Source organism: Somniosus microcephalus, chromosome 6, assembly GCF_052327205.1.
Source record: "Somniosus microcephalus isolate GS21.2 chromosome 6, FLI_Smic_1.0, whole genome shotgun sequence".
NCBI classification, from domain to species: Eukaryota; Metazoa; Chordata; class Chondrichthyes; order Squaliformes; family Somniosidae; genus Somniosus; species Somniosus microcephalus.
In genome coordinates this window covers 204,275,972-204,303,693 of record NC_140992.1, presented here as the reverse complement: position 1 = coordinate 204,303,693, position 27,722 = coordinate 204,275,972, and the positions used below count along the sequence as shown (strand labels likewise).

The 27,722-nt window shown below is 45.1% G+C and overlaps 1 protein-coding gene across 3 annotated transcripts in view; it reads right to left on the bottom strand.

The window, feature by feature from the left end:
* Window positions 1-27,722, bottom strand: part of fhod1 (formin homology 2 domain containing 1) — a 510,535-nt gene that overhangs the window by 431,757 nt on the left and 51,056 nt on the right. For all 3 annotated transcript variants that reach the window (XM_085991267.1, XM_085991268.1, XM_085991269.1), the window contains exon 3: window positions 18,899-18,963. In XM_085991267.1, the coding sequence (XP_085847393.1) occupies window positions 18,899-18,963 (65 nt within the window). The remainder of the gene's footprint in view (window positions 1-18,898; window positions 18,964-27,722) is intronic.

The following is a 27,722-nucleotide window of genomic DNA, read 5'->3' as shown; positions in this document are numbered from 1 at the left end:
TAATGTTCGTATTTATCGATACTGGGCCTGTGATGAGACCTTTAGTGAACGTAATAAGGTGCTCCTAGATCATGATCAGGTTTTTCTTGCGCACCATAACTGCTCCCCACCCCCACCTCAATCCTTGCATGCACCTAACTATTCAAATATTTTTTTAAATTCCAGTATTCAAAGAAGATCTGGACATGAACTAGCATTGGTCATACTGGGGCTCTCCAGGTTTTTTGAGGGGAGGGGTGGAGATTGAAATAAATCTTGGAAGGGCAAGACTTAATAGATGGTGATGCAGAACTCGAACCCTAAAACTCCATCTTGCAAGAGTAGCTGGGAAGTTATGAAAATATCTTTTCTATGAAGTCTTCAAGAAAGGGGATGGAATCAAAGCATTATGGCTGTTTTTTAAAAAGGTATTGTACCCTCTCTCAACCAGAAGCATAACTGAATTAGCCAAATCAACACCGTAGCTGCAAGAGCAGGCCAGAGACTGGGTACTCTGCAATGAGTGACTCACCTCCTGACACCTCAATGCCTCTCCACCTTCGGCGAGGCTCAAGTCAGGAAAGTGATGGAATACTTGCCACTCGCTCACTTGGATGAGTGCACTCAAGAAACTCAATGCCATCCAGGATAGAACAGCTCCTTTCATTGGCATCCTTACCATTGGACTCGATATTCAACCCATCCACCACCAGCACACTTTGCTTGCAGTATGTACTGCAGCAACTTACCAAGCTTTCTTCGACAGAACCACCCAGCCCTGTGACATCTACCACAGGAGAGAAAAGGACAAGAGCAGCAAAATTACAGAACACTATCACCTCCAAGTTCCTCTCCAAGTCACACACCATCCTGACTGGGACATATATTGCTATTCCTTCATTGTCATTAGATCATTTTCCTGTCATTCCCTACCCAACACTATCACGAAAGCACCATTAGCACAAGGACTGCGGCGATTCAAGAAGGCAGCCCACCACCACCATCATAGAGATGGCTTTGCCAGCACCACAAATCCCAAGAGCAAATTAAAAAAAACCTAACACACGACCCTCTGTATTTCTTAGTTAGTAGTGGTCTAGAAACCATGAATACAGGTATTTCCATTCCCTTCCCCACCCACATACACCCCCCCCCACCATTTCTGCCACTGGATTACCATAGAGTACAAGACTCTCCATTGATATGGGTGCATTGGTAATAGCATCATATGCTTGCAACAATAATGAAGTTCAAACAAACAAATCTTTGGAAAAGTTTGTATTTAAATGCAAAGTTTCTCCATTAACCAACAACAGACCCGAGTTTATTGGGAAACTAGGTTCAACTAGATGTCAACATCCTATGAATACCAAACTACAGTGAGGCCTGTAAAGTTACTGAGACAGTTTCTTTTCAATTACTAAGTCCATTGCTGTCCAATGTACCCAACTTATTTTCAGGGGTCAGCATCAGTGAATGGCAATGAACACCTACGAGGGTAAAATGTACATGAGTCACAAAAGTCCCAAACATGCCTCCACGCCCTGCTGACACTGAACTAGGCAAGACTACGGTAAATTTTAGAAACTTTGCTTTGAACAGTTTGAAAAGTCAGATGTGCCTCCCAAACCAAAGGTCGAATTATTCTTCTGTTTGCTGCGATTGTAGTTTGATTACCATCAAGTTTTGTCCCTGTATACAAACTACTCAGTTATCAAACTAAAATGAATGCACGCTCGCAGATACACGTAGACGAGCAATTTAGTAGCATCACAGGAAATTATCTATTTGGTTTAATCTCTTTCATAAATCTGTTTTTACACTAAGTGAATTACTTTAATAACCTTTAAATCAATAGGCTGAGCAAATGTTTTACCCCAGAGGATAACATGGTCACATTACCAAAGCCAACAGAGTACATAATTACTTTTTATTCCTCAAAACAGTGCATGCTATGATTGCAGCGGAAATAAAGTACCAAATGTAATGGGCGGGGAAAGAGACACTCAACAGCCAGCAGATTAATACAGAACTCTATCCTGTTCTACTATCAGCCTACGTAAAAATATGCAGTAACACAAGAGGCACTATTACTGTCAACATTTCTGCATGCTTTAATAAAACTTTTGACTAATTATACTACCACAACAAAACAAGGACAGAAGTGGTAGTTCCTAATGTTATGCCTGCCTCCTTTTATCTAATTTGGCATCTGGAATAATGTTTTCACATTTGCTATGTTTTTTTTTAAGTGCTAACATTGTAATTAAAGAATTGCAGAATGCCCGCCCACCTCTCAATCTGGGTGAATCTTAAGGTCCAAAGCCACTGTTGCTCTAATGCTCTGTGGCATGATTTTCAGTGTTTCATTCCCAGTTGTCTCACTGAATACACAGGCCTCAAAGTACTCCGGGGATTGCTCTGTGGTTGTGAGAAAATTGAGCAGCATTTTTTAAACTATTAGTAGAAACTTTGGAATGTTTGCTGTCGCCTTGTTTACAATCTCCAGCAAATCAGCTTTTGATCTTAATGCTCTGACAGCTACTTGGCAATGCTCAGATTAGCTTCCCTGATGCCTAAGTGTGGTACTGAGGCATGCAGAGCAGGAAAGCCCGAGCTTGATACCTGGTCTCTGTGGAGTCATCTTATCTCAGCTAGGGTAGCAGTAAGGATGCGGCCATTAGCATTTGCTCTACTGAGCCAGGGATGGTTAACAAAATAAAACCCAACCATTCAGTGTTCCCACTCCCAATCCAGTGACCCCTCCTGGGAAGTATGTGCACATGAACAGTGGTGGACAGGATCGGGCTTAGCTGCAATGTTGCTGCAGGCAAATAGTCAGCCAACATTCCACGCATGAAGAATGGGCACGGGCAAGTTGTGGAGGCCTGTCAGCATTGTACTTCAACAAGAGTCAGAAACTTCAGGAGAGGAAAGAAAGAGAACGGAGACAAAGCGCTCATAATAATGAGTCAAAAACTGAAAGAGGATCAGTTGATAACAAAATGTGGTGTTTAACATGTCATTATATATTTGTGTGTCAACTTGCTGGTTCTTTCGTTTCAACGCAGAAAGATTGTTGTGCAACTCAGGGGGCTATAATGAGCTTCAGCATCTGTGTATTATTAAGGATTAAGAATAACGGCCTTGGATGGAAAATTCAAAACTAATATTGGTGCCTCACATATCAAATGGAAAAAATGCTAAGTAAACAGTGAGCATAATATGTTGCTCACTCTGGCAGCAACTGTATACCTACAACAACTCCCAGTTTATGTATACGTTTAGTGAGAGCACTCTTTCCCTCAGCGCAATGGAGTCAGTAACACTAATTTTGTATTAAGCACTATTTACTGAAGTATGGGGTATACACACATTGTTCAACTATGAAATGTATATTATATTGATTCAATATCATTGTGCAATGTATCTGTCTTCAAAAACAAACTGAGTTTGCCAAACTACCTTCCTTCCAAGTCAGCAGAGAGATGGTGTGAATGGCAATCAAAAGAAGGATCCAAACCTTTGTTTCTCACAGTCTCTCATTCCAGCATTGGCGCCACAGCCTGTCCATTAAAGCAAAGCTTACAGTTTGCATACAACAAAAGCCCATCGGATAGTCGTACCAATCATTTTCAATACTAATCATTAAAAATAAAAGTGCCCCTGAACTGGAGCAGCTCTCTTATGTTTCTGGCATCCTCCCAATAGATTCAGTCGTGTAGCCACTCAAAGCCAGAGCTGGCAAATCACTGCAAAGCCCCCGATGCGCTGGGAAATGAGGAGCATTGCTATGGAGACACTGGCCTAAGGCACTTCATTTTTATAATTAAAACAGTCAACAAGTGAAGAGTTTTCGCCAACTGAGCACTTGATATGTTGACGGTTTGCTCATGTAATAGTTTGTAATTCAAGCTACAAAGTCGGAGAGATAATGATCCAAAAAGTTATCTTTGTTCTTTTCTTGCGACATCTCAGACTGAGCATTTTTTTTTGGAAGCAACAGTAAAAAGGGAAGTAGAAAATTTTGCGTGCAGTCTCCAAGCGAGTCGAAAGTTTATTTTCACTGTAAACTACAGTGCCTTGTTATGTACCAGAAACAGTCTCAAGGCCACATGAGGGGGAAAAAGCAAAACAATTTTTTAAAATACAAAATTAAACAAACAGGAAGTAATGACTAAAATGCACGGAGGGACAGGCCAGTGGTGCTGATTGGAGAAAAGTCTGTCATGGTTTGATGCAAAGTTCCCCACGGATGTTATTTCTCCTGTCAATTTTCAATCATTCATTAAACTGAACAGCCTATTGTACTTATTAGTGACTGTGTTCTTTCCCTTTCTGCCAACTAAAGTCTACTGACAATTCAAAGTTTTTTTTAATGTAAAAAATGAATTATTCAATTATTCGAATTAAGCAACATAAATAATACAGCAAAGCGGGAATTTAGTGCTAAAAATAGATTTGCCAGATAATCATGAATTGAGCAACTTTGAACTTGGAGAGCTGGCCTTACGTTGTACTTGGTACAGTATCTATATGAGGAGATGTACCCTGTTGCTTTGGAAGCTCTGGCTGTAACATTCAAAAAGAGCATCCCTGGGTTAGAAGCCTTTTTAATAAATATATGTATGCACAAACTTGCCTTTAAAAATTAAAACTTCACAATAGCACAGAAGGAGGCCATTGAGCCCATTGTGCCTGTGCCGGCTCTTTGAAAGAGCTATCCAATTAGTCCCACTCCTCTGCTCTTTCTCCATAGCCCTGCAATGTTCTCCCCTTCAAGTATTTATCCAATTCCCTTTAGAAAGTTACTATTGAATCCGCTTCCACCGCCCTTTCAGGCAATGCATTCCAGATCATAATAATTCGCTGCGTAAAAAAATTTCTCCTCATCTCACCTCTGGCTCTTTTGCCAATTACCTTAAATCTGTGTCCTCTGGTTACCAACCCTCCTGCCAGTGAAAACAGTTTCTCCTTTTTTACTCTATCAAACCCTTCATGATTGTGAATGCCTCTATTAAATCTCCCCTTAACCTTCTCTGCTCCACGGAGAACAATCCCAATTGAGCTGATGGTGTCGCTACAATTTGAAAACCAACAAAGCAAGCTGCAGAAATGGTTTTAACCTTTTGGGTGCGACTGAAACTGATGAGGAGTCACACCTGAAATGTCAACCTACCCACATCTTTCTCTCTCAGATATTGGCCAACCCACTGTGGATCTCCAGCATTTTATTTCAGAATTGCAATATGAATTTTTTTTCAAAACTTCTGCTGAATTGGTTTTACATTAATTGTCTAAATGAGTAAGATTTAACTAATGCCCCAAAAATTTACACTTTGCAAAAAAGCTGTAGAATTCTAACTGGACGTATTTACTCAGCTATTAATTCAAACTGAAGCGGGGAGGCGGGGAAGGCTACTTGCAGAACACAACACTTTTACTTATATATTTTCCATTGCCTTAAACTCTGAACTACATGGTCTAGAAATTCACCTCAGGCAGTGACTTCAATGGAACGAAGTATCAGGCGCTACGTATAACGGGCGGCTGATCCGATACCGCCCATTTTGTGCCACCGCCCGAGGCAAATTTCTAGTCCCGTCTCCATTTTGCAATTTGCATATATGAAACTATTTGAGCAATTTAAAACTTGCAGCTCAGAGAATAACAATGTAATATATTTTAGCAAAAAAGAAATGGCCTCAGTAAAAGATTAGTTGGCTCTTTAGTGGGTTCAAGTCCCACTCCAGAGACTTGAGCACATAAAGCTAGGCCGACACTACAGTGCCGTGCTGAGGGAGTGCTGCACTGTCGGAGGTGCCGTCTTTCAGATGAAACGTTAAACCGAGGCCCTGTCTGCTCTCTCAGGTGGACGTAAAAGATTCCATGGCACTATTTCGAAGAAGAGCATGGGAGTTATCCCCGGTGTTTTGGCCAATATTTATCCCTCAACATCACTAAAAACAGATTATTTGGTCATTATCACATTGCTATCTGTGGGAGCTTGCTGTGCACAAATTGGCTGCCGCGTTTCCTACATCACAACAGTGACTACACTCCAAAAGTACTTCATTGGCTGTAAAGCGCTTTGGGACGTCCTGAGGTCATGAAAGGAGCTATACAAATGCAAGACTTTCTTTTTTATTTATTTTTTTCTTTGGAGATTTGTACTGCAAATGTCGATGCACAAGGTTGAGGTGAATGCACTTCATTTCTTTACATGATTTATTCAGCCTCTGGAGACTGGGACTACTGTCTACCGGCATTCCACCATCCAGAAAATGCTCCACTCACAGCTCCATAAACCTGTTAATACTCAGCTCCAGGATTGTTTAAAATATCCAACACTGGCTCATCCGGATTATCAACATTACCAAACAAAGCTTAATACCAGCAACAAAGAAATGTCTCCCACTTATGTCTCTCATTGGGTGGGTGGAGGGTGTCTGCTGAATGTAGGAAATATAATCCTGACTTCAGATAACCCTGTGCATTCTTGGGCTGCTGTGTAAATTCTACCTTCTCAACTCTGACAAGCTTTTAGTTTCACTTTGAGAGAAAGATTTTTAGGTTTGGTCTAGTGACGTGATATTAGTTTATACTAAATCAGTACTGTACACCCAAGTACAATGGAACTTGTCTGGTCATCGGTAGTGGGGAAAATGCATCGGTAGTGGGGAAAATGCTAGAGTCCATTATAAAAGATGTAATAGCAGAGCACACGGAAAACAGTGACAGGATCGGACAAAGTCAACATGGATTTACAAAAGGTAAATCGTGCTTGACTAATCTACTGGAATTTTTTCAAGATGTAACTGGTAGAATAGATAAGGGAGAACCAGTGGATGTGGTGTATTTGGACTTTCAGAAGGCTTTCGATAAGGTCCCGCATAAGAGATTAGCGTACAAAGTTAAAGTACATGGGGTTGGGGGTAAGGTACTGACTTGGATAGAGAACTGGTTGGCAGACAGGAAGCAAAGAGTTGGAATAAACGGGTCTTTTTCCGAGTGGCAGGCAGTGACTAGTGGGGTACCGCAGGGATCGGTCCTAGGACCCCAGCTATTCTCAATATATATATTAATGATCTAGACGAGGGAACTAGATATAATATCTCCAAGTTTGCAGACGCCACAAAGCAGGGTGGGCGTGTGTGCTGTGAGGAGGATGCAGAGAAACTCCAGTATGATTTGGACAGGTTGGGTGACTGGGCAGATGCATGGCAGATGCAGTATAATGTGGATAATTGCGAGGTTATCCACTTTGGTGGCAAAAACAGGAAGGCAGATTATTATCTGAACGGCAATAGATTGGGAAAAGGAGAAGTGCAACGAGACCTGGGTGTCCTTGTGCACCAGTCACTGAATGCAAGCATGCAGGTGCAGCAGGTGGTTAAGAAGGCAAATGGTATGTTGGCCTTCATAGCGAGAGGATTCGAGCACAGGAGCAAGGATGTCTTGCTGCAGTTGTACAGGGCCTTGGTGAGACCACACCTTGAGTATTGTGTGCAGTTTTGGTCGCCTTATCTGAGGAAACATAGAAACATAGAAGATAGGAGCAGGAGTAGGCCATTCGGCCCTTTGAGCTTCCTCCACCATTCAATGAGATCATGGCTGATCATCCAATTTCAGTACCCTGTCCCTGCCTTCTCCCCATATCCCTTGATCCCTTTAGCCTCAAGAAATATATCCAACTCTTTCTTGAATATATTTAATGAACTGGCCTCCACCGCCCTCTGTGGCAGAGAATTCCACAGGTTCACCACTCTCTGGGTGACGAAATTCCTCCTCATTTCAGTCCTAAATGGCTTACCCCTTATCCTTAGACTATGACCCCTGATTCTGGACTCCCCGGCCATCAGAAACATCCTTCCTGCATCTAGTCTGTCCAGACCTGACAGAATTTTATAGGTTTCGATGAGATCCCCTCTCAATCTTCTAAACTCCAGTGAGTATAAGCCCAATCGACACAATCTCTCCTCATACGTCATTCCTGCCATCCCAGGTATCAGCCTGGTGAATCTTCGCTGCACTCCCTCCATGGCAAGAACGTCCTTCCTCAGGTAAGGCGACCAAAACTGCACACAGTACTCAAGGTGCGGTCTCACCAAGGCCCTGTACAACTGTAGCAAGACATCCTTGTTCCTGTACTCGAACCCTCTTGCTACGAAGGCCAACATACCATTTGCCTTCTTAACCGCCTGCTGCACCTGCATGCTTACTTTCAGCGACTGGTGCACAATAACACCCAGGTCTCTTTGCACTTCCCCTTCTCAATCTATTGCCATTCAAATAATAATCTGCCTTCCTGTTTTTGCCACCAAAGTGGATAACCTCACATTTATCGACATTATAGTGCATTTGCCATGTTTCTGCCCAATCACCGAACCTGTCCAAATCGTACTGGAGTTTCACGACATCCTCCTCACAGCTTACCCTCCCACCCAGCTTTGTGTCGTCTGCAAATTTGGAGATATTACATCCAATTCCCTCGTCCAGATCATCATTAATATATATTGTGAACAGCTGGGGTCCTAGGACCGATCCTTGCGATACCCCACTAGTCACTGCCTGCCACTCGGAAAGGATGTTCTTGCCATGGAGGGAGTGCAGCAAAGATTCACCAGACTGATACCTGGGATGGCAGGAATGAGGTATGAAGAGAGATTGGGTCGATTAGGCTTATATTCGCTGGAGTTTAGAAGAATGAGAGGGGATCTCATTGAAACTTATAAAATTCTAACAGGACTAGACAGACTTGATGCAGGAAGGATGTTCCTGATGGCGGGGCAGTCCAGAACCAGGGGTCACAGTCTAAGGATAAGGGGTAAGCCATTTAGGACTGAGATGAGGAGGAATTTCTTCACCCAGTGGTGAACCTGTGGAATTCTCTACCAGAGAAGGCAGTTGAGGCCAATTCATTAAATATATTCAAGAAGGAGTTAGATATATTTCTTAAGGCTAAAGGGATCAGGGGAGAAAGCAGGGACAGGGTACTGAATTTGGATGATCAGCCATGATCTCATTAAATGGCGGAGCAGGCTCGAGGGGCCGAATGGCCTACTGCTCCTATCTTCTATGTTTCTATGTTCTCTCTCCACAGATGTTGCCTGGCCTGTTGAGTGTTTCTGCCACTTTTCTGTTTTTGTTTCAGTTTTCCTACATCTGCAGCATTATGATTTTGGGATCTTGCTGAGGTCTGCACGTCAGCTGTGGCTCAGTTGGGTAGCACACTCGCCTCTGAGTCAGAAGGTTGTGGGTTCAAGTCCCACTCCAGAGACTGGAGCACAAAAATCTAGACTGACACTCTGCTGAGGGAGTGCTGCACTGTTGGAGGTGGTGTTTTTCAGATGAGACGTTAAACTGAGGCCCTGTCTGCTCTCTCAGGTCCATGGCACTATTTCGAAGAAGAGCATGGGAGTTACCCCCGGTGTCCTGGCCAATATTTATCCCTCAACCAATATCACTAAAACTGATTATCTGGTTATCACATTGCTGTTTGTGGGAGCTTGCTGTGTGCAAATTGGCTGCCACGTTTCCTATATTACAACAGTGACTACACGTCAAAGAGTACTTCAATGGCTGCAAAGCGCTTTGGGACGTCTGGTGGCCGTGAAAGGTGCTATATAAATGCAAGTCTGTCTTTCATTTGCTTGCAACGTGTTTCTCGGTAAGAATTTAAAAATCTCCTTCATTAACCTTGTCTGCAATCTGCATGGAGGCACTGCTCACAAAGGATAGTCAATGCTGCCAATGTAGCACACCCTGTCTATAATGTAGGTTTAGGGAGCTACACAAAAAAGCAGGTCAAAGTGATAGACAAGCTAAGGAAAGATGGAGCTGTAAATAATGCACATTAAATTAGTCCTCATAGCATATCACATTCTGATCATGCTGCCAAGTCCACTCCATAATCTGGTATGGGTTTGACTCTAGCAAACTGGCAGCATAAATGTGGCCAAATTAGGTACCAAGTACTCGAGAGGTAGTTTTCATGCTATAAATGCCCAGAGCGTGTGTCAATTTCATAAATAACCAAGTAATGCAAGACCTTTGGACAAATTAAGCTCCTCCCAATAAAGACGTGAAGCACATGGGGCCATGCTGGTTAATTTTGCCTTTGAGATCTGCAATAGACCAAAATAGTTTCACTCTGGGTACAAGCATGAAGAGTTGCGTGTTAGACTGAAGAGTAATATTAGACTGTCCAACAATTTATGGAAAGGTACCTAAAGATGAGTTATGTTAGAAAATTATTTAATGCTTGTTATAGCTAATACATTGCCACACTGATTATCAGACAAATAGCAACATCTGGACATTACTGTACCTACTGCTAGCAGAGTTCAAGCATACTGATGCTATATTTTAATTTTCACATCAAATCAGACAGTAACAAATTTCAGATCAAACATATAGCCAACGCCACTTGAAGTCTGCTCAAAAACAGACACATGGGCTGCTCTTCCTTGTAGTGTACAATGTTCAATCAAGAAACATGCTACAATAAGTATTGGATATCACCACGGTAGCACCAGTAGACTTATTTCAGGATGCAAATTATGAGATTCTATACTTGAGTGAAACCCAATAATTCAGCAGAGCGAATACAATATTATATTTAATCTGTATAGATCTACCGCCCCAGTCATTTTCTGCTTTCCCTTCTCTCCCAGGTTGGCAGTCAAGCAAGTGACTTGCCCCAAGTTTTCTGTCGATGCCACTCCAGCTGGTCACTAGAAGGCATCCAGCACTGAATCTTTCCTTGCTGAGCTAATAATATACTGATCCAGAAAGCACATCACAGAAACCCATCACCTTTCCCCTCCCCCCACTTACATTATTGTTACTCTTATTGAATTATTGTCTACCTCTTGTAAAAAAGGTGGAAATTTACAATGAAATTTGGAGTCAGCTTGGTATTTCCCCTATTAATGCAAAACCATGTCTTAGATAATCACCATAATTTACAGATTTAATTTAACATATGTTACTCTCAATTTTAAAGTAAAATATAAATAAATATATGCTTTTATATTTCAACAAACAGCTTCCTACAGACAAATCTTCGAACCTACCAGAGAAGACAGTTTGCCAATTACATTGTTTATTAAATGCAAGCAATGTACTTCCATTATAATAGAGAATTGTTTCTGTTTTTATACAGGTTATTTGGTAAGACATGCTAACCAGTAGGAAAGAAAAACAATTCTTTGAAATTTGTTAAACTCATTGTAGCCGTGGCAACAGTAGGAACTCTACATTTAGCCGGGATTTCCAGTCCTGATTGTCATGGAGGGACCCTTGCTGGAAAGTGCACGTGGGTGTATGTTGAGCGACGATGCGATCAATCTTGGCTCCATGGGTAAATCCTATGGTAATGCTGACTGTCTGGGCTCATACCTGAAAGATGACAACTGGGCTGTTAGCCGTGGCTCACTGGGTTGCTCTCGCACCTCAGAGTCAGAGGGTTGTGGGTTCAAGTCCCACTCCAGAGACTTCAGTACAAAATCTAGGCCGACACTCCAGTGCAGTACTGAGGGAGTGCTGAACTGTTGGATGTACTGTCTTTCAGATGAGACGTTAAACCAAGGTCCTGTCTGGCCTCTCAGGTGGACATAGAAACATAGAAGATAGAAGCAGGAGTAGGCCATTCGGCCCCTCAAGCCTGCTCCGCCATTTAATGAGATAATGGCTGATCATCCAAATTCAGTACCCTGTCCCTGCTTTCTCCCCATATCCCTTTAGCCTTAAGAAATATATCTAACTCCTTCTTGAATATATTTAATGAATTGGCCTCAACTGCCTTCTATGGTAGAGAATTCCACAGGTTCACCACTCTCTGGGTGAAGAAACTCTTCCTCATCTCTGTCCTAAATGGCTTACCCCTTATCTTTAGACTGTGACCCCTGGTTCTGGACACCCCCGCCATCGGGAACATCCTTCCTGCATCTAGTCTGTCTAGTCTTGTTAGAATTTTAAAAGTTTCAATGAGATCCCTTCTCATTCTTCTAATCTCCAGCGAGTATAAGCCCAATCGACCCAATCTCTCCTCATACGTCATTCCTGCCATTCCAGTTATCAGTCTGGTGAATCTTCGCTGCACTCCCTCCATGGCAAGAACATCCTTCCTCAGATAAGGCGACCAAAACTGCACACAATACTCAAGGTGTGGTCTCACCAAGGCCCTGTACAACTGCAGCAAGACATCCTTGCTCCTGTACTCGAATCCTCTCGCCACCAAGGCCAACATACCATTTGCCTTCTTAACCGCCTGCTGCACCTGCATGCTTACCTTCAGCGACTGGTGCACAACGACACCCAGGTCTCGTTGCAGTTCCCCTTCTCCCAATCTATTGCCGTTCAGATAATAATCTGCCTTCCTGTTTTTGCCACCAAAGTGGATAACCTCGCATTTATCCACATTATTATACTGCATCTGCCCAATCTGTCCAAATCATACTGGAGTATCTCTGCATCCTCCTCACAGCACACATGCCCACCCAGCTTTGTGTCATCTGCAAACTTGGAGATATTACATCTAGTTCCCTCATCTAGATCATTTATATATATTATGAATAGCTGGGGTCCAAGCACCGATCCCTGCGGTACCGCACTAGTCACTGCCTGCCACTTGGAAAAAGACCCGTTTATTCCAACTCTTTGCTTCCCGTCTGCCAACCAGCTCTCTATCCAAGTCAGTACCTTACCCCCAATCCCATGTGCTTTAACTTTGTACGCTAATCTCTTATGCGGGACCTTGTCGAAAGCCTTCTGAAAGTCCAAATACACCACATCCACTGGTTCTCCCTTATCTATTCTACCAGTTACATCCTCAAAAAATTCCAGTAGATTAGTCAAGCATGATTTACCTTTTGTAAATCCATGTTGATCTTGTCCGATCCTGTCACTGTTTTCCAAGTGCTCTGCTATTACATCTTTTATAATGGACTCTAGCATTTTCCCCACTACCGATGTCAGGCTTATAATTCCCCGTTTTCCCTCTACCACCTTTTTTGAATAGTCGGGTAACATTAACTACCCTCCAATCCATGGGAACTGTTCCAGGGTCTATAGAATTTTGGAAGATGACCAGCAATGCATCTCCTATTTCTAGGGCCACTTCCTTAAGTACCCTAGGATGTAGATTATCAGGCCCTGGGGATTTATCGGCCTTCAATCCCGTCAATTTCCCGAACAACATTTCCCTACAAATACTGATTTCTTTCAGTTCCTCCCTCTCATTAGACCCTATGTTCCCTGACATCTCTGAGAGGTTATTTGTGTCCTCCTTTGTGAAGACAGAACCAAAAGTATGTATTTAATTGGTCTTCCATTTCTTTGTTCCCCATTATAAATTCCCCTGATTCTGACTGCAAGGGACCGATGCTTGACTTCACCAATCGTTTTCTCTTTGCATATCTATAGAAGCTTTTACAGTCAGTTTTTATGTTGCCTGCAGGTTTACTCTCATACTCTATTTTCCCCCTCTTAATTAATCCCTTTGTCCTCCTTTGCTGAATCTTAAACTGCTCCCAATCCTCAGGTTTGCTGCTTTTTCTGGCCAATTTATATGTCCTCTCCTTGTAAAAAATACAATGGCATTATTTCAAAGAGCAGGGGAGGTCTCCCTGGTGTCCTGGCCAATATTTAACCCTCAGCCAACATCACTGATGGGCCTTCAATAACCACAAAACTAGAAGTTATAGACTTAAACAAGTTGGCTTTTAATCACTAAGATCAGAGCTAACATCTCAACACGCCGACTGGTTCACAGGAATGAGTCATACAGATCCTGGGATCTTTATGTAAGAGAAGTCAGGGGCGGAGCCAAGAGCCAAGACCTGGAACCTCCCAGGTTAGTCGGGAAAGAGGAAGTGAAACTATACACAGTGGGGGAGGGTAATATACATGAGTGCAAAACAAATACAGGATCAAGACAAACAGATTTCATTACATTCACCCCTTCTATAGATTTAGTCCATCGGGGTGATGTTTCTTAAAAGTTGGTATAAGTGAGTCTGTCAGGAGGTTTTGCAGTTCTCAGTGATCGGCGCAAAGCCGGTTGGGGTGCCTCTAGGGGAGTGGATTCTGGTTCCTCCGCTGTCCGGGCCTCCGCAGTGTCTTCCAGGTTATCTGCAGTGTCCTCCAGGTTAAAGTTGGGTATTGATACCTCTGGGCGTCCTGTCTCTTTGTATAGTGTAGGTCTTCATCGGGTAGTCTCCTATCGTTCTCTCCGCTCCCCGAGGGAGCGAGGTCTTTTATGGAAACAGTGTCCTCTCGCCCGTCAGAGTATTCGATATAGGCATACTGAGGGTTTGCATGGAGGAGCTGTACCTTTTCCACAAGGGGGTCCGTTTTATGGCCTCTCACGTGCTTCCGCAATAGTACTGTCCCCGGAGACGTCAGCCACGCGGGTAGAGATATGCCCGAGGTGGATTTCCGGGGGAAAACGAACATCTTTTCGTGAGGGGTAGCGTTAGTGGCAGTACATAACAGAGACCTTATGGAGTGGAGCACGTCTCGGAGGACTTCCTGCCAGCGGGAGGTCGGAAGGCCTTTTGACTTTAAGGCTAACGTGACAGCCTTCCAAACAGTAGCATTCTCCCTTTCCACTTGCCCATTAACCCGGGGGTTGTAGCTAGTGGTTCTGCTAGTGGCTATCCCCTTCGAGAGCAAGAACTGGCGCAGCTCGTCACTCATGAATGACGTCCCCCTATCGCTGCGTATGTAGTTCGGCATGCCAAACATGCAGAATAGATTACAGAGACACTTGATGACCGTGGCACTGGTCATGTCTGGGCAGGGAATGGCGAAGGGGAAGCGGGAATATTCATCAATGATATTGAGGAAGTATACGTTACGGTCGGCAGAGGGAAGGGGTCCCTTGAAGTCCAGACTTAGGCGCTCGAATGGCCGTGTGGCTTTGATAAGGTGTGCACGGTCAGGCCTGTAGAAACGAGGCTTGCATTCTGCACAGATGCGGCAGGCTCTGGTCATTGCCCTGACCTCCTCGATGGAGTGGGGCAGATTGCGGGACTTTATAAAATGGTATAGTCGGGTGACCCCTGGGTGACAGAGGTTGTTGTGGAGACCCTGTAATTTGTCCGTATGAATGCTGGCACACATTCCCCGCGATAGGGCGTCTGGGGGTTCATTAAGGGCTCCCGGCCTGTACATAATATCATAGTCGAACGTGGATAGTTCGATCCTCCACCTGAGTATTTTGTCATTCTTGATTTTCCCCCTTTGTTTGTTATTAAACATGAAAGCCACCGACCGCTGGTCGGTGAGCAGGGTGAAACGTTTGCCGGCTAGGTAGTGTCTCCAGTGCCGCACCGCCTCCACTATAGCCTGTGCCTCCTTCTCGACAGAAGAGTGCCTGATTTCAGGTCCCTGAAGGGTTCGGGAGAAGGCGGCCACAGGTCTCCCAGCCTGATTGAGGGTCGCAGCTAAGGCAAAGTCTGACGCATCGCTTTCGACTTGAAAGGGAATGCATTCGTCCACTGCACACACTGCAGCCCTTTCAATGTCCTGTTTAATACTGGTGAAAGCCTCCCGAGCTTCAGCTGACAGTGGGAAGGACGTCAATTTAATGAGGGGTCGGGCCTTATCAGAGTAATTGGGCACCCATTGGGCATAATATGAAAAAAATCCCAGGCACCTTTTTAAAGCTTTGGGATTGTGTGGCAGGGGCAGTTCCTTTAGGGGGCGTAATCGGTCAGGGTCCAGTCCAATTACCCCATCTTCCACCACACAGCCGAGGATACAGAGACGGGTTGTGTTGAAGACACATTTGTCTTCGTTGTAGGTTAGATTCAGCTTTAGGGCAGTTTTTAAAAATCTCGCAAGATTTAGATCGTGGTCTTGCTGGTTGTGCCCGCAGATAGTGACATTGTCCAGATAGAGGTAGGTAGCTTGTAGTTTATTCTCGTCAACCATGCGGTCCATCTCACGTTGGAAGACCAAGACCCCATTTGTTACTCCGAAGGGCACTCTGAGAAAATGGTAGAGGCGCCCGTTCGCCTCGAAGGCGGTGTATGGGCGGTCCTCCGTTCTAATGGGGAGCTGGTGATACGCGGATTTGAGGTCGATAGTCGAGAAGACTCGGTATTGCGCAATCTGGTTGACCATTTCTGATATGTGGGGTAAAGGGTAGGCGTCCAGCTGGGTATAAATATTAACAGTCTGGCTGTAGTCAATTACCATCCGTTTCTTTTCGCTATTTTTAACTATGACTACTTGGGCACGCCACGGGCTGGTACTGCATTCAATAATGCCTTCCCGCAGGAGTCTGTCCACTTCCGCCTTGATAAAGTGTCTGTCTTCCAGACTGTACTGTCTACTTTTGGTCGCTATGGGCCTACAGTTCGGAGCGAGATTAGCGAATAAAGAGGGCGGGCTGATTTTTAAGGTTGATAGGCCACAGACTGTGAGTGGCGGCTGGGACCTGCCATATGCTAGCGTGACACTTTCGTGGTGGCACTGGAAGTCCAGGCCCAAGATTACATTAACACAGAGTTCTGGCATCACGAGGAGTTTAAAATCCTTGTAGTCCGTGCCTTTTACAGTCAGTGTTACCACACAGTAGCCCAAAATGTCCGAAGTGTGGGGCTTAGCAGCCATAGCAATTCTGCTCCGTGTAGGGGTTACCGTTAATGAGTGCCGCCGTACCAGGCTAGGGTGGATAAAACTCTCGGTACTCCCACAGTCAATTAAACATTTCGTTAAGTTCCCGTTTACCTGTATGTCCATCATGGATTTTGTCAACGGGTGTGGCCTGGATTGATCCACCGTGATCGAAGCCACTGTTGGGCCCTGGGCGGCCGTTGAGTCGGGAAAAGATGGTGGATCCCAAGATGGCGGCCCGCACGAGGTGGTGACGGAGTTGGAAATCGGATTCCCCCTGCAGACTTTGCTAAAATGCCCCTTTTTCTTACATTTGAAGCATGTAGCGTCCTTCGCTGGGCATCGTTGTCTGGGGTGCTTGGCCTGGCCGCAGAAGTAGCATTTCGGGCCTCGAGACATTGCCGCTGTAGTAGGACTCCTAGGTGAACTTCTGTGTGGGGACTCCGGCGGTGTAGAGCTGGTCTGAGACCTGGATGGGGAAGATGGCCGATTCCAAGATGGCGGCCCCCTCGGCGCGCACGAGGCGGTGAGGGCCGCATGGCCGGAAGAATAAGAGTCAGTTTTTCTGGGCCACGTCCAGCGATTGCGCAGTGCCCACTGCCTTTTTTAAGTCCAGGACCTCCTTCTCCAGCAGTCTCTGCCGGATATAATTCGATTTGAGGCCCGTGATGAAGGAATCGCAGACCAATTCGTCAGAGTACGCGTTGGCCGTCACGGCCTTGCAGTTACAGTCCCGGACCAGGTCCTTTAGGCCCTGTAAGAAATCGTCCATTGATTCCTCTGGTCGCTGCCTGCGTGTAGCCAGCAGATGTCTGGCGTACACTTCGTTTACCGGCCTCTGATATTGGGCCTTCAGGATAGTGATGGCCTCCGTGTAAGAGGTGGCGTCCCGGATGAACGAATAAATCCGATGACTTATGCGAGTAGTCAGTAGACTCAGTTTATCTACCTTGCTAGTGGATGAGGCCCCCGCGAAGAGTTCGAAGCATTTGAGCCAGTGTCCAAATTGATTTGATGCTTCAGCAGAATGTGGATCCACGTCCAGACGCTCTGGTTTTAGGAGTCGATCCATCCTAGTATTCTTTAGTGATTAAAATTGATGGGCCTTCAATAACCACAAAACTAGAAGTTATAGACTTAAACAAGTTGGCTTTTAATCACTAAGATCAGAGCTAACATCTCAACACGCCGACTGGTTCACAGGAATGAGTCATACAGATCCTGGGATCTTTATGTAAGAGAAGTCAGGGGCGGAGCCAAGAGCCAAGACCTGGAACCTCCCAGGTTAGTCGGGAAAGAGGAAGTGAAACTATACACAGTGGGGGAGGGTAATATACATGAGTGCAAAACAAATACAGGATCAAGACAAACAGATTTCATTACAATCACTAACAAAGATTATCGGGCCTCTATCTCATTGCTGTTTGTGGGAGCTTGCTGTGTGCATATTGGCTGCCGTCTTTCCTACATTACAACAGTGACTACACTTCAAAAGTACTTCATTGGCTGTGAAGTGCTTTGGGACATCCTGAGGTTGTGAAAGGTGCTATATAAATGCATGTCTTTTTCTTCTTTTAAAGTATTGGTGAGTTGCTGTTGAACTGTGTCCCAGCTACTACCAGTGCCTTTAGAAGTTGAGGGGAGAAAATTGGAGAAACTTGCAGAGAAAAAAAACATGCAAGTTAAATTGCATTCTCTTATTGGCATACCAAGTTGATGTAAATTCAGGAGAATGAGTTTCCTCTAATGGCAACTGATAGATGGGACCAGGAAGCAAGACCCCCCAGCTGAGTTTTCTGGATACAGGCAGCAGAAGCAAGACAAAAAGCGAATCTGGTCAAATGGAAAAACACAACCACTCTGTACAAACAGCAATATATTACATGCCAAGATAATATAGTAATGCATAATCTTAGCACTCAAAAGTAACATTGTCCCTGTCCTTGGCATCGCAACAAGATCTCTGAAACATAATGATGCCAGTACATTATAACACACAACCATATTAGAACCAGCTGCTGGATAAGTCATAGGTACCAAAATAACTCATTTGAACAGTCACCCTACAAAGGTACATCATTATATTCATACCAGAGTTACAGTCAAAAATGTCCATACAGCTACATACTATCCAACAGTTTCCAAATTTTCTCGGGGAGGGTGAGGGGATAGAAAATCCAATTCGGAATATTACAATTTCTCTTTAACTTAAATATAAAGAAGAAATACATCACTGAAAGATTTTCTTCTATAAGCTCCAATACCTGCAGAAGTAGAATATTCCACTCACCTATAATGGAATGAACTCTTACAGACAGCTGTGTCCGAAGGATTAGGGTAGGTCGTCTCCCTTTGCTGAGTGAAAAAGAAATGATTCGTTAGTCAACTCGAACCCCAATGCTTCCCACCTCTTCCTTTTAGTACCAACATAAACTCCTCTGTAGTGAAAACGTGCACCAGTTTAGCGGCAAATGCATGTTAATATTACTGGAGGCTATTTTGAGACAAGAAATTGTTACAAATACTTCTGGTGAGTACAGCTTTCAAACAGAAGTGATATTTATGAGCCCTGAAGGTTCTACGAAACATCAGTGTAGCGCTTCCTACTCATTACTCTAAGTATGCAGGATTCTACCGATGGGTTTCACAGGAAAATAACGTTTTCTGAAATTTCAAGAGGGTTTCTGCAATGAGGCTACAAGTTTTTGGACTTTTAACTCTTTGGATCTCCTTGCCACTGAAGCACCCAAGATCTAGCTGCCGTTAAAATGATGTCAGCATAGAAAAGTCATGACGCCTCACGTTTCGAGATTTTTGATCGTTATTTTTTCTTCATAAAGCATTGTGGAATTGAACTACGTTTATCTGTTGCATTTTAAAACAAAGTGAAGACGCGCAGCCTTAAAACGACCACAGGCTGCAGAAATTTGGAGGCGATTTTCAGGAAGAAAAGCGATTTGTTGCCTCATCTCAGGTACCCCCAGCAAACATGCTTGACTCAGGAGTTTGCGATGTCCCTTCCTGTTGAACTTTGCATTTAATTTTGATGGGGGAGGGTGGGGGGCGGCGGTGCGCAGTAGCAGTCTTGATTAGTAGTTCTTCTGGACAACCCCCCAATTTATAGAGGCACAGGACACTAAAGAGCTAAATATTGACAGCTTGGCCCAGCAAAGGCTGCAAAACCATTCGGGTTTTAAATAGAGCTGCAAAGGCAAGCTTTGACCTGGCTCAGGGGTCGGACGCAGGAGAGTATTTGTGAGTTATTATAGAAGTCAAACAAGACTACCCACTGATGTGGGGAAGAAAGCATGTTCATTATTTTGGATTATTATGGGAAAACAAGTCATACTAATTGAATTAAGTGAGTCTGATCATAATGTTGCTCTTTATGTTCATTTGCTATGATATAAAGCAGCTTAACAATTTGTATCTGGCCTCATCTTACCAACTCTTTTCTCGGTCTACCTTCCAAGTGTTTGGAGAGGCACATGGGGCCACGTGAAAGGCATGACTATCTGGTTCAGATCATAAGGTGTGGTACTATCGTTAGGCCCTGGGTTCACTATCATATTTAGATATTGGGCAGTACAGGTAACTCCTAAATGTAAAATGCTCAGACCACTTATAGGAATGACTAGCACCATTGTACTTGAAGGAGGAGCTAAAGAAATAACTTAAACTAGTCCCATTACATTTAGAGACTGTGCATAGAATAGTCAATTGTACTAAAATATAAATCAGCAGGCGGCTTCTTAAATATAATACAATCCTCTCATATCTGAAGACTTGTATTGCCATTAAAAATCAGCATTGAAAGATCTTGGTTAAATTCTACATTTTCCTTGGAAGAACTGTGGGGAGGAGAGGCAGAGCAAGAGAAGGATCAACAACCTACTTCATGCTGTTCCTCGTGGCTCCTCAGTCCCCATCCTAACACAGGTTAGATTCCTTTGAATTGTGTGGGAAGGAAATCCAAACCCACAGGTGATCCAGTCTGCGGATAACCGAGTAAACTTTCCACTTTGGGGCAATCGACGGGCAAATTGTGCCCAGAATCGCTCTAGTTTTGACAAGTTTTTTTGCCCTCTCTCGTTTCCGCTTAAACTCATTTGCATATCACTGAACGCAAAATCTGCCATGAGCCAGTGGAATCCAGTAGCGTTTTTAGACCGTATTTTAAAAAATATATATTTTGCTTCAAAAATATTCCTTGCTATATTTAAGAGTGGTAACTTGGTGCAGTTTGATTAATTCAGCTGAAAATGGGTTTATCACAAAAAATAAGCTTTCAGCATGTCTCGTCCACCACCTGTGAGTAACTCAATTTTAATTAATTGAAAATGACCTTTAAAAAAATATACAGAACCATTTGCTAGTTATATTGGGGTACAGTAATCAGTTTCTTAGTAAATCAAAAAAATATATATTCAAAAGCTTTTAAAACGTGCCTATTAGTGTCCTTGCGCCCAAAAGAATCAGCTAAATTTTCAGACCCTCCTCAAAGGTCTGCAAACGAGCGCAATTAGCGGAAACTCAGCGCAAACGGTCAGGAAATCTTGGGTGGCTGTGCTCAATTTTCCGATAATGCACTCCTGTTGCAGGATGCTCTGCAGACAAAAATTTTACCCCAAATACTTTTTTCGTTGAGCTCCACTTGCGCAGAAATCAGCAGTTCAGCATAGAAGCTTCATTAAGATATTAGTTTTACAACAGCCTGCGTATCCAGGATGGAAAATGCGCTATTGGAATGAGGAAAAGAGGATGCTTCTCCTCAAAGTGATTGGTGTTGGCACTGTTCTATAATATGCTTAATATTCTGTGATAAGCTGTTCACTAAAGTAAAAATTGCTTCCACTGTAATACAACATGAAATTTCCAACAGGAACACTTCTTAAAATGACAAATGGTAAACTAAAGTAACTTTCTCCCAAATAACAACAGAAAATGCTGGAAAAACTCAGCAGGTCAGGCAACATCCATGGAGAGAAATTTGAGTTGACGTTTCGGGTCGAACCCTTCTTCAAAACTGGAAAGAAAAGAAAATAGATCGAAGGCAGGGCTGCGATCGGACAAAAGAAGTGAAAGAAACAAAAGAGCTAGACGAGATGGTAATAGGCTGAGATTAGGTGTAAAGTGTACTGGCAGGGCAAGAGATAGCTGCCAGGTGTGAGAGAGAAACAAAAGGAAAGGGGGGGGGGGGGAAAGAGTGGAAAAATTACAAGAAAAAATGTGTAATAGGGGCCGAGGTTATGATCTGAAATTGTTGAACTCGATATTGAGTCCGGAAGACTGCAGAGTGCCTAATTGGAAGATGAGGTGCTGTTCCTCGAGTTTACGTTGAGCTTCCATGGAACAATACAAGAGGCCAAGGACGGTGAGGTCCGAGTGGGAATGGAGCGGTGAATTAAAATGACAGGCGACCGGAAGCTCGGGGTCACCCTTACGGACTGAACGGAGGTGTTCCGCAAAGCAGTCACCCAATCTGCGTTTGGTCTCCCCAATGTAGAGGAGACCGCATCGTGAGCAGCAAATACAGTATACTAGATTGCGAGAAGTACAAGTAAATCGCTGTTTCACCTGGAGGGGGTGTTTGGGGTCCTGGACAGGGGGGAGGTATAGGGGCAGATGTTACATCTCCTCCGCTTGCACGGGAAGGTGCCAGGCGAAGGGGAAGGAATGTTTGGGGTGATAGGAGTGGACTAGGGTGTCTCGGAAGGAGCGGTCCCTACGGAATGCTGAAAGGGGAGGGGAGGGGAAGAAACGTTTGGTGGTGGGATCACTTTGGAGGTAGCGGAAATGCTGGAGGATGATCCGTTGAATGTGGAGGCTGGTGGGGTGAAAGATGAGGACAAGGGGAACCCTATCGTGGTTCCGGGAGGGAGGGGCAGGGGTGAGGGCAGAAGTGCGGGAGATAGAACTGACACGGTCGAGGGCAGTGTCAACCACGGTAGAGGGGAATCCTCGGTTGCGGAAAAAGGAATACATGTCTGAAGGACTGGTGTGGAAGGTGGCATCGTCGGAGCAGATACGGCGGAGACGGAGAAACTGGGAGAATGGAATAGAGTCCTTACAGGAAGCGGGGTGGGAGGAAGTGTAGTCCAGGTAGCTGTGGGAGTCAGTGGGATTGTAGTGAATATTGGTCGATAACCTATCCCCAGAGATGGAGAAGTCGAGGAAGGGAAGGGAAGAGTCAGAGATGGACCATGTGAAGGTGAGGGAAGGGTGGAAATTGGAGGCAAAGTGAATGAAATTGTCAAGTTCGGGGCGAGAGCAGGAAACGGCACTGATACAGTCATCAATGTATCGGAAAAAGAGGTGAGGGAGGGTGTAAAGTCTGTGGGTTGTATAGCGAAGTAATACACAGACTACAAGAGTAACTTAAACAGGACTTTACTATTCGAAGGTCAGGGCGAATCTGCCCAATAAATTCTGCCACAGCACTTATATACCGGTGTGGTCACCGTCGGTATTACAGTATACAGCAGCCAGGATAAAGTAGTGCCACACCTAAAATAGTTCTCTTAAAAGGTGGACGGTTACATACAATAGTTCTCTTAAAGGTAGAACAGTTACATACACTACAATCCTCCCTTTTTAGCTTACAACATACTTATTCCCCATTAACATAACATCATACATGTTACAACAGTTCACAGAGGTAGTCTCTGCGGGAACAGTTCACAGATTCAGTCTCTGCGGGAAACAGTTCACAGATTCAGTCTCTGATCTTCTTGACTCGGTCCGGACCACGCCTCCGTGGTGTAGTCGGGTCACCTTGCTAGAGGGACTCACCCCATAGTCCTTCCCTAGACTTAACAGCTTTACTTCCATCACTTCTGAACCAGCATTGCTGGCTTTTTTAAAACAAACAAAAAACAGTTGGATTGCCTTGGGAAATTTTCCTAATTTCCAACTGATTTGGCTCCGTTCGGGGGACCACGTGTGTGATCGGGTAGAGGTAATAATGGTTCAGATGGTTATCATCTTCTGCTTCGTCTTTTCCTTTTTTGCTTCTTGGAGACTCTCGGGGCTCCATTGTCAGCTGCCAGCTGTAATGCCACCATCTCCCTATGTTCCTTAGACTTTAAGTGATTCATCCTGATTTCGGCACTTTGGGAGTTCTCGGCACAAGCTGGGCAGACCAGGTCCTCGTAATATTCAGTGTCACTCAACAGATCATGGTAATATTCGGTGTCGTCCTGAGCTAGGCCAGCGAGAGGGTCTTCTATTTCCTCCTTACCCAGCTGGACGTTAGCCGACTTTTGTTCCAAATCCCGACATCTGTCCTGAAGAGACTTCATCATGCGTTCAGATTCATCCCGCTTTTTCTGGGCTTCCTGCAAGTCTTTTACTAATGACCTCATTTGTGATTTCAATACTTCAACTTCATTCGGAGATTGATTGATCGGACTATTCAATCCCTCTACTGAAGTAGCTGTTTCAGTATTCTGTTGTTCTACATTGCCGTGCGTCAGCGTACTTTTGGCATCCAAGGGCTGTTCTGCTGCAGACTTCTCAGTCTGGGTTGCCACCTCAGCTCTTCCAATGACTTTTGAGAGCTCCCTTCCCTTTGAAGATTGAGGCTCGTATTTAAGTTTTTCCCATTTTAGAGTTTTATCCCTCAGCATATGAATGAGTTGGCTGACTGTTAACTCTTCTGTCCTCATCCCTTTCCATTAGCTGCAGGGCTGTTTAGAACCTTGTCCTGGGGCTCCTTTGCTGCTTCTACTTCGCCATCATCCGCAGCCCCCATCATTCGAATTTCCACAAATGAATCGTCCGGTGATGCTGCGCCCAACTTCAGTAGGAGCTCGGAAGTCATGTCGACCAACTCAGCTTTTTCTGCCTGCAACCTGCTAACCAGCGCCTTCAGTTGCGGCACATCTTGTTCCACCGGATTGGAGCACACCCCTTCAGAAGCCGAATCAGCTTTGATTCGTTTGGCCTCCTCGTGCAGACGGTTTGTGTGCTCCTGCTGCTCCCTTTTCTTCCCCAGCTGCTTCTGTTGTCTTTCCAGATTCTCCCATTCGGTATCATAGAACTTTTTCATTGCTTTCATCTCTTGCTCAAGACGGCAATTCAATTGTTCTAATTGCTGTCGTAATCTGAAATAAGTTTGCGTTCGAGCTCGATGTTCCTCAGTAATATATATGTCTGTAACTTGAACAGACTCAGAATTCTCTGTCAAGCTATGTTGTTGTTGTTCAGAGGAATTCTGTTCTGAAACTTTGTTCCCCTCTGGAGCATAAGCCTTTATGCCCACATTCGTTCTACCAACCTTAGTCAGCAAGTTCATTTTAGACTTGTCTTTCATGCTTGGGCTGGTCTTATCGTCATCCGTTTCAGAGTCTGAGCTGATTGTCTGCCCAGAGTCCTCACTCGTTATTGCTTTGAGGTAGTGCCATTCCATGTCTATTTTCTTGATCCACTCCCGTCCTAGAAGTGGTGGTCCTCCCTCAGGTAGTACGTATAAGTCCATTCCGGGGTGTTCTTTGCCCCTGTCTCTCACCTTGACTCTTATCTTTCCCATGGGGTATACTTTATGCCCCGTGTATGTCTGCAATACGAACTTGGTATCTCTCAAGGGTATATGTGAGAATAGCCGGTTGTAATCCCTTCGATTTATGACTGATAGGGCTGATCCAGTGTCCAATTCCATTCTCACTTGGACTCCGGCTATTTTTAGCATGACCCAGATAGTTTGTAGGTCAGCTTCCTTACTCACATTATGAATTCTCAGACTACCCAGTTCCTGGCTGCTTGTGTCTGAATCCGAATTCTGTTCATCTGAACTCTTCTCAACCACCTTGTGTACTTTGTTGTACTTTTCCTGTGATGGCTTTTTTTTTTGGTTGTTGGTCTTCTTCCCTGACCGGCATACTTTGGCTATGTGACCCAGTTTGCCACATTTCCTACAGTCCTGGTTTTTAAACCAGCATTGGTTCTGGTTGTGTGTTGTCTTCCCACAACGATAACATTTCGTTGCACCCGAAGTAATTTGATCCACACTGAGGACCGCTGCCTTCAGCTGCATTTCCGCAGTTCCTTTCGCTGTGGCTTCGTGTGATGCTGCAATAAGGACAGCCCTATCCAGTGTAAGGTCGTTCTCTTCGAGCAGTCGCTTTTGCGTTCCTTCCTTCGACAACCCGCACACGAACTTGTCTCGCAATGCCTCGGTCAGATTTCCTCCAAACTGGCAGTATTTCGCTAGCCTACGCAGTTCGACCAAGTATTCCGCGTTGCTTTCCTCTTTCCGTTGCGTTCTCGCATAAAATTTGAATCGTTCCGCCAACATCAGCAGTGTGGGGTTCAAGTGATCCTTCAGAACAGCAACAATATTATCGAAGGTTTGATCCGCCGGTTTAACTGGTGCTAGAAGATGCTTCAATAGCCCGTATGTCTTCGCCCCCATCGAGTTTAGCAAGGTTATAGCTTTATCATCATCCTCTATTTTATTGGCCTCACAATATATCTCAATGCGTTCTACATACGTGGCCCAATCTTCTACCTCGGAATCGAAATCGTTGATGTTACCACGCTTAGGCATCTTCACCTCCCTGATAAACAACAACGAAATATTTCTTTAACTCTTTTTCTTTCCAAGATGGCGGTTTCCCCGCACTTATCTTCTTTCCCCGCCCCTTTCAAAATGGCGGTTCCCGCTTCTGTCTTTTTCTCCGCCTACTGGCGGCTTCCCGCGGTTTCCCGCGCTTATCTTCTTTCCCCGCCCACTTTCAAGATGGCGGTTCCCGCTTTTCTTCCCCTGGCAGGAGGGGTAAGCTTTTCCCTCGGGCGACGGCCGCTGACTTTCGGGGTTCGCAGCCTGCGCTTCGGCTTCCGCGCGTTCCCTTCTCTCGGCCGGGCAACCGGCTCTGGGTACAACCCGTTGACGGCGAACAGTTTCAGCCGCTGGGCTGGATCTCGCTCAGTCTTCCTCGGGCTCTGTCTCTCCCGCTCGCGTTCTCTCTCGGGCTCTGTCTCTCCCGTTCGCGCGGCTCTCGCTCGGGCTCTGTCTCTCCCGCTCGCGCGGCTCTCGCTCGGGCTCTGTCTCTCCCGCTCGCGCGGCTCTCAATCGCGCCTCCCAGCCCTCTCGCAGTCCGGTGCTTCCCTCCCCGGCTGCGGCTGAATTCTCCGCGATTTATTTATTTTATCTCTTCCCGCGCCTTACGATCCCGGTCGCAGCGCTTCGTGGCCTCGGTCACTGTCCGACCTTTTTCACCCAATCGCTCCTCCCAGCCTCTCGCAGTCCGGTGCTTCCTCCCCGGCTGCGGCTGCGTTCTCCGCGGTTTATTTATTTTTATCTCTTCCCGCGCCTTACGATCCGGTCGCAGCACTTCGTGGCCTCAGTCACTGTCTGGCCTTTTTCGCCGTCGCGGTCTAGTCATCTCACGACGCTCCCCAGCCCGCTTGTACCACGGCTTCTGCTCCACGCTGCCCCAGTCTCAGCGCCTCTGGGCCCGACTTCTGTCCGGCTCCTTTCCCCCTCGACCGTGGTCGAGTGCACCGCCCTTATCCTCCGTTTATTTGTTTCTATTTTCCCTTTACTCACAGTCACCGTGGCCGACTTGCTTCTCGTGTTGATCGGCTCACTCACCACCGTGGCAGAAGGGACAATCCGTGCCTGTTGCTGATGGAAGACTTCGTGTTTGAAATCTTCCTCCTTTCTTGGTCTGCAGACTCGAGTTTTCTCTCAGCAAAACGACGAGGGCGGGTGCCTCTTCTCGACGCTCGTTTACTTCTTCAGAAGTATTGTTGCCGCAGGGTAAGATCGAACTCGTCGCCACTGTAAAGTCTGTGGGTTGTATAGCGAAGTAATACACAGACTACAAGAGTAACTTAAACAGGACTTTACTATTCGAAGGTCAGGGCGAATCTCCCCAATAAATTCTGCCACAGCACTTATATACCGGTGTGGTCACCGTCGGTATTACAGTATACAGCAGCCAGGATAAAGTAGTGCCACACCTAAAATAGTTCTCTTAAAGGTGGACGGTTACATACACTACAGAGGGGACCCGAGTAGGACTGGAACAAAGATTGTTCCACATAGCCCACGAAAAGGCAGGCATAGCTAGGACCCATGCGGGTACCCATGGCAACACCTTTGATTTGGA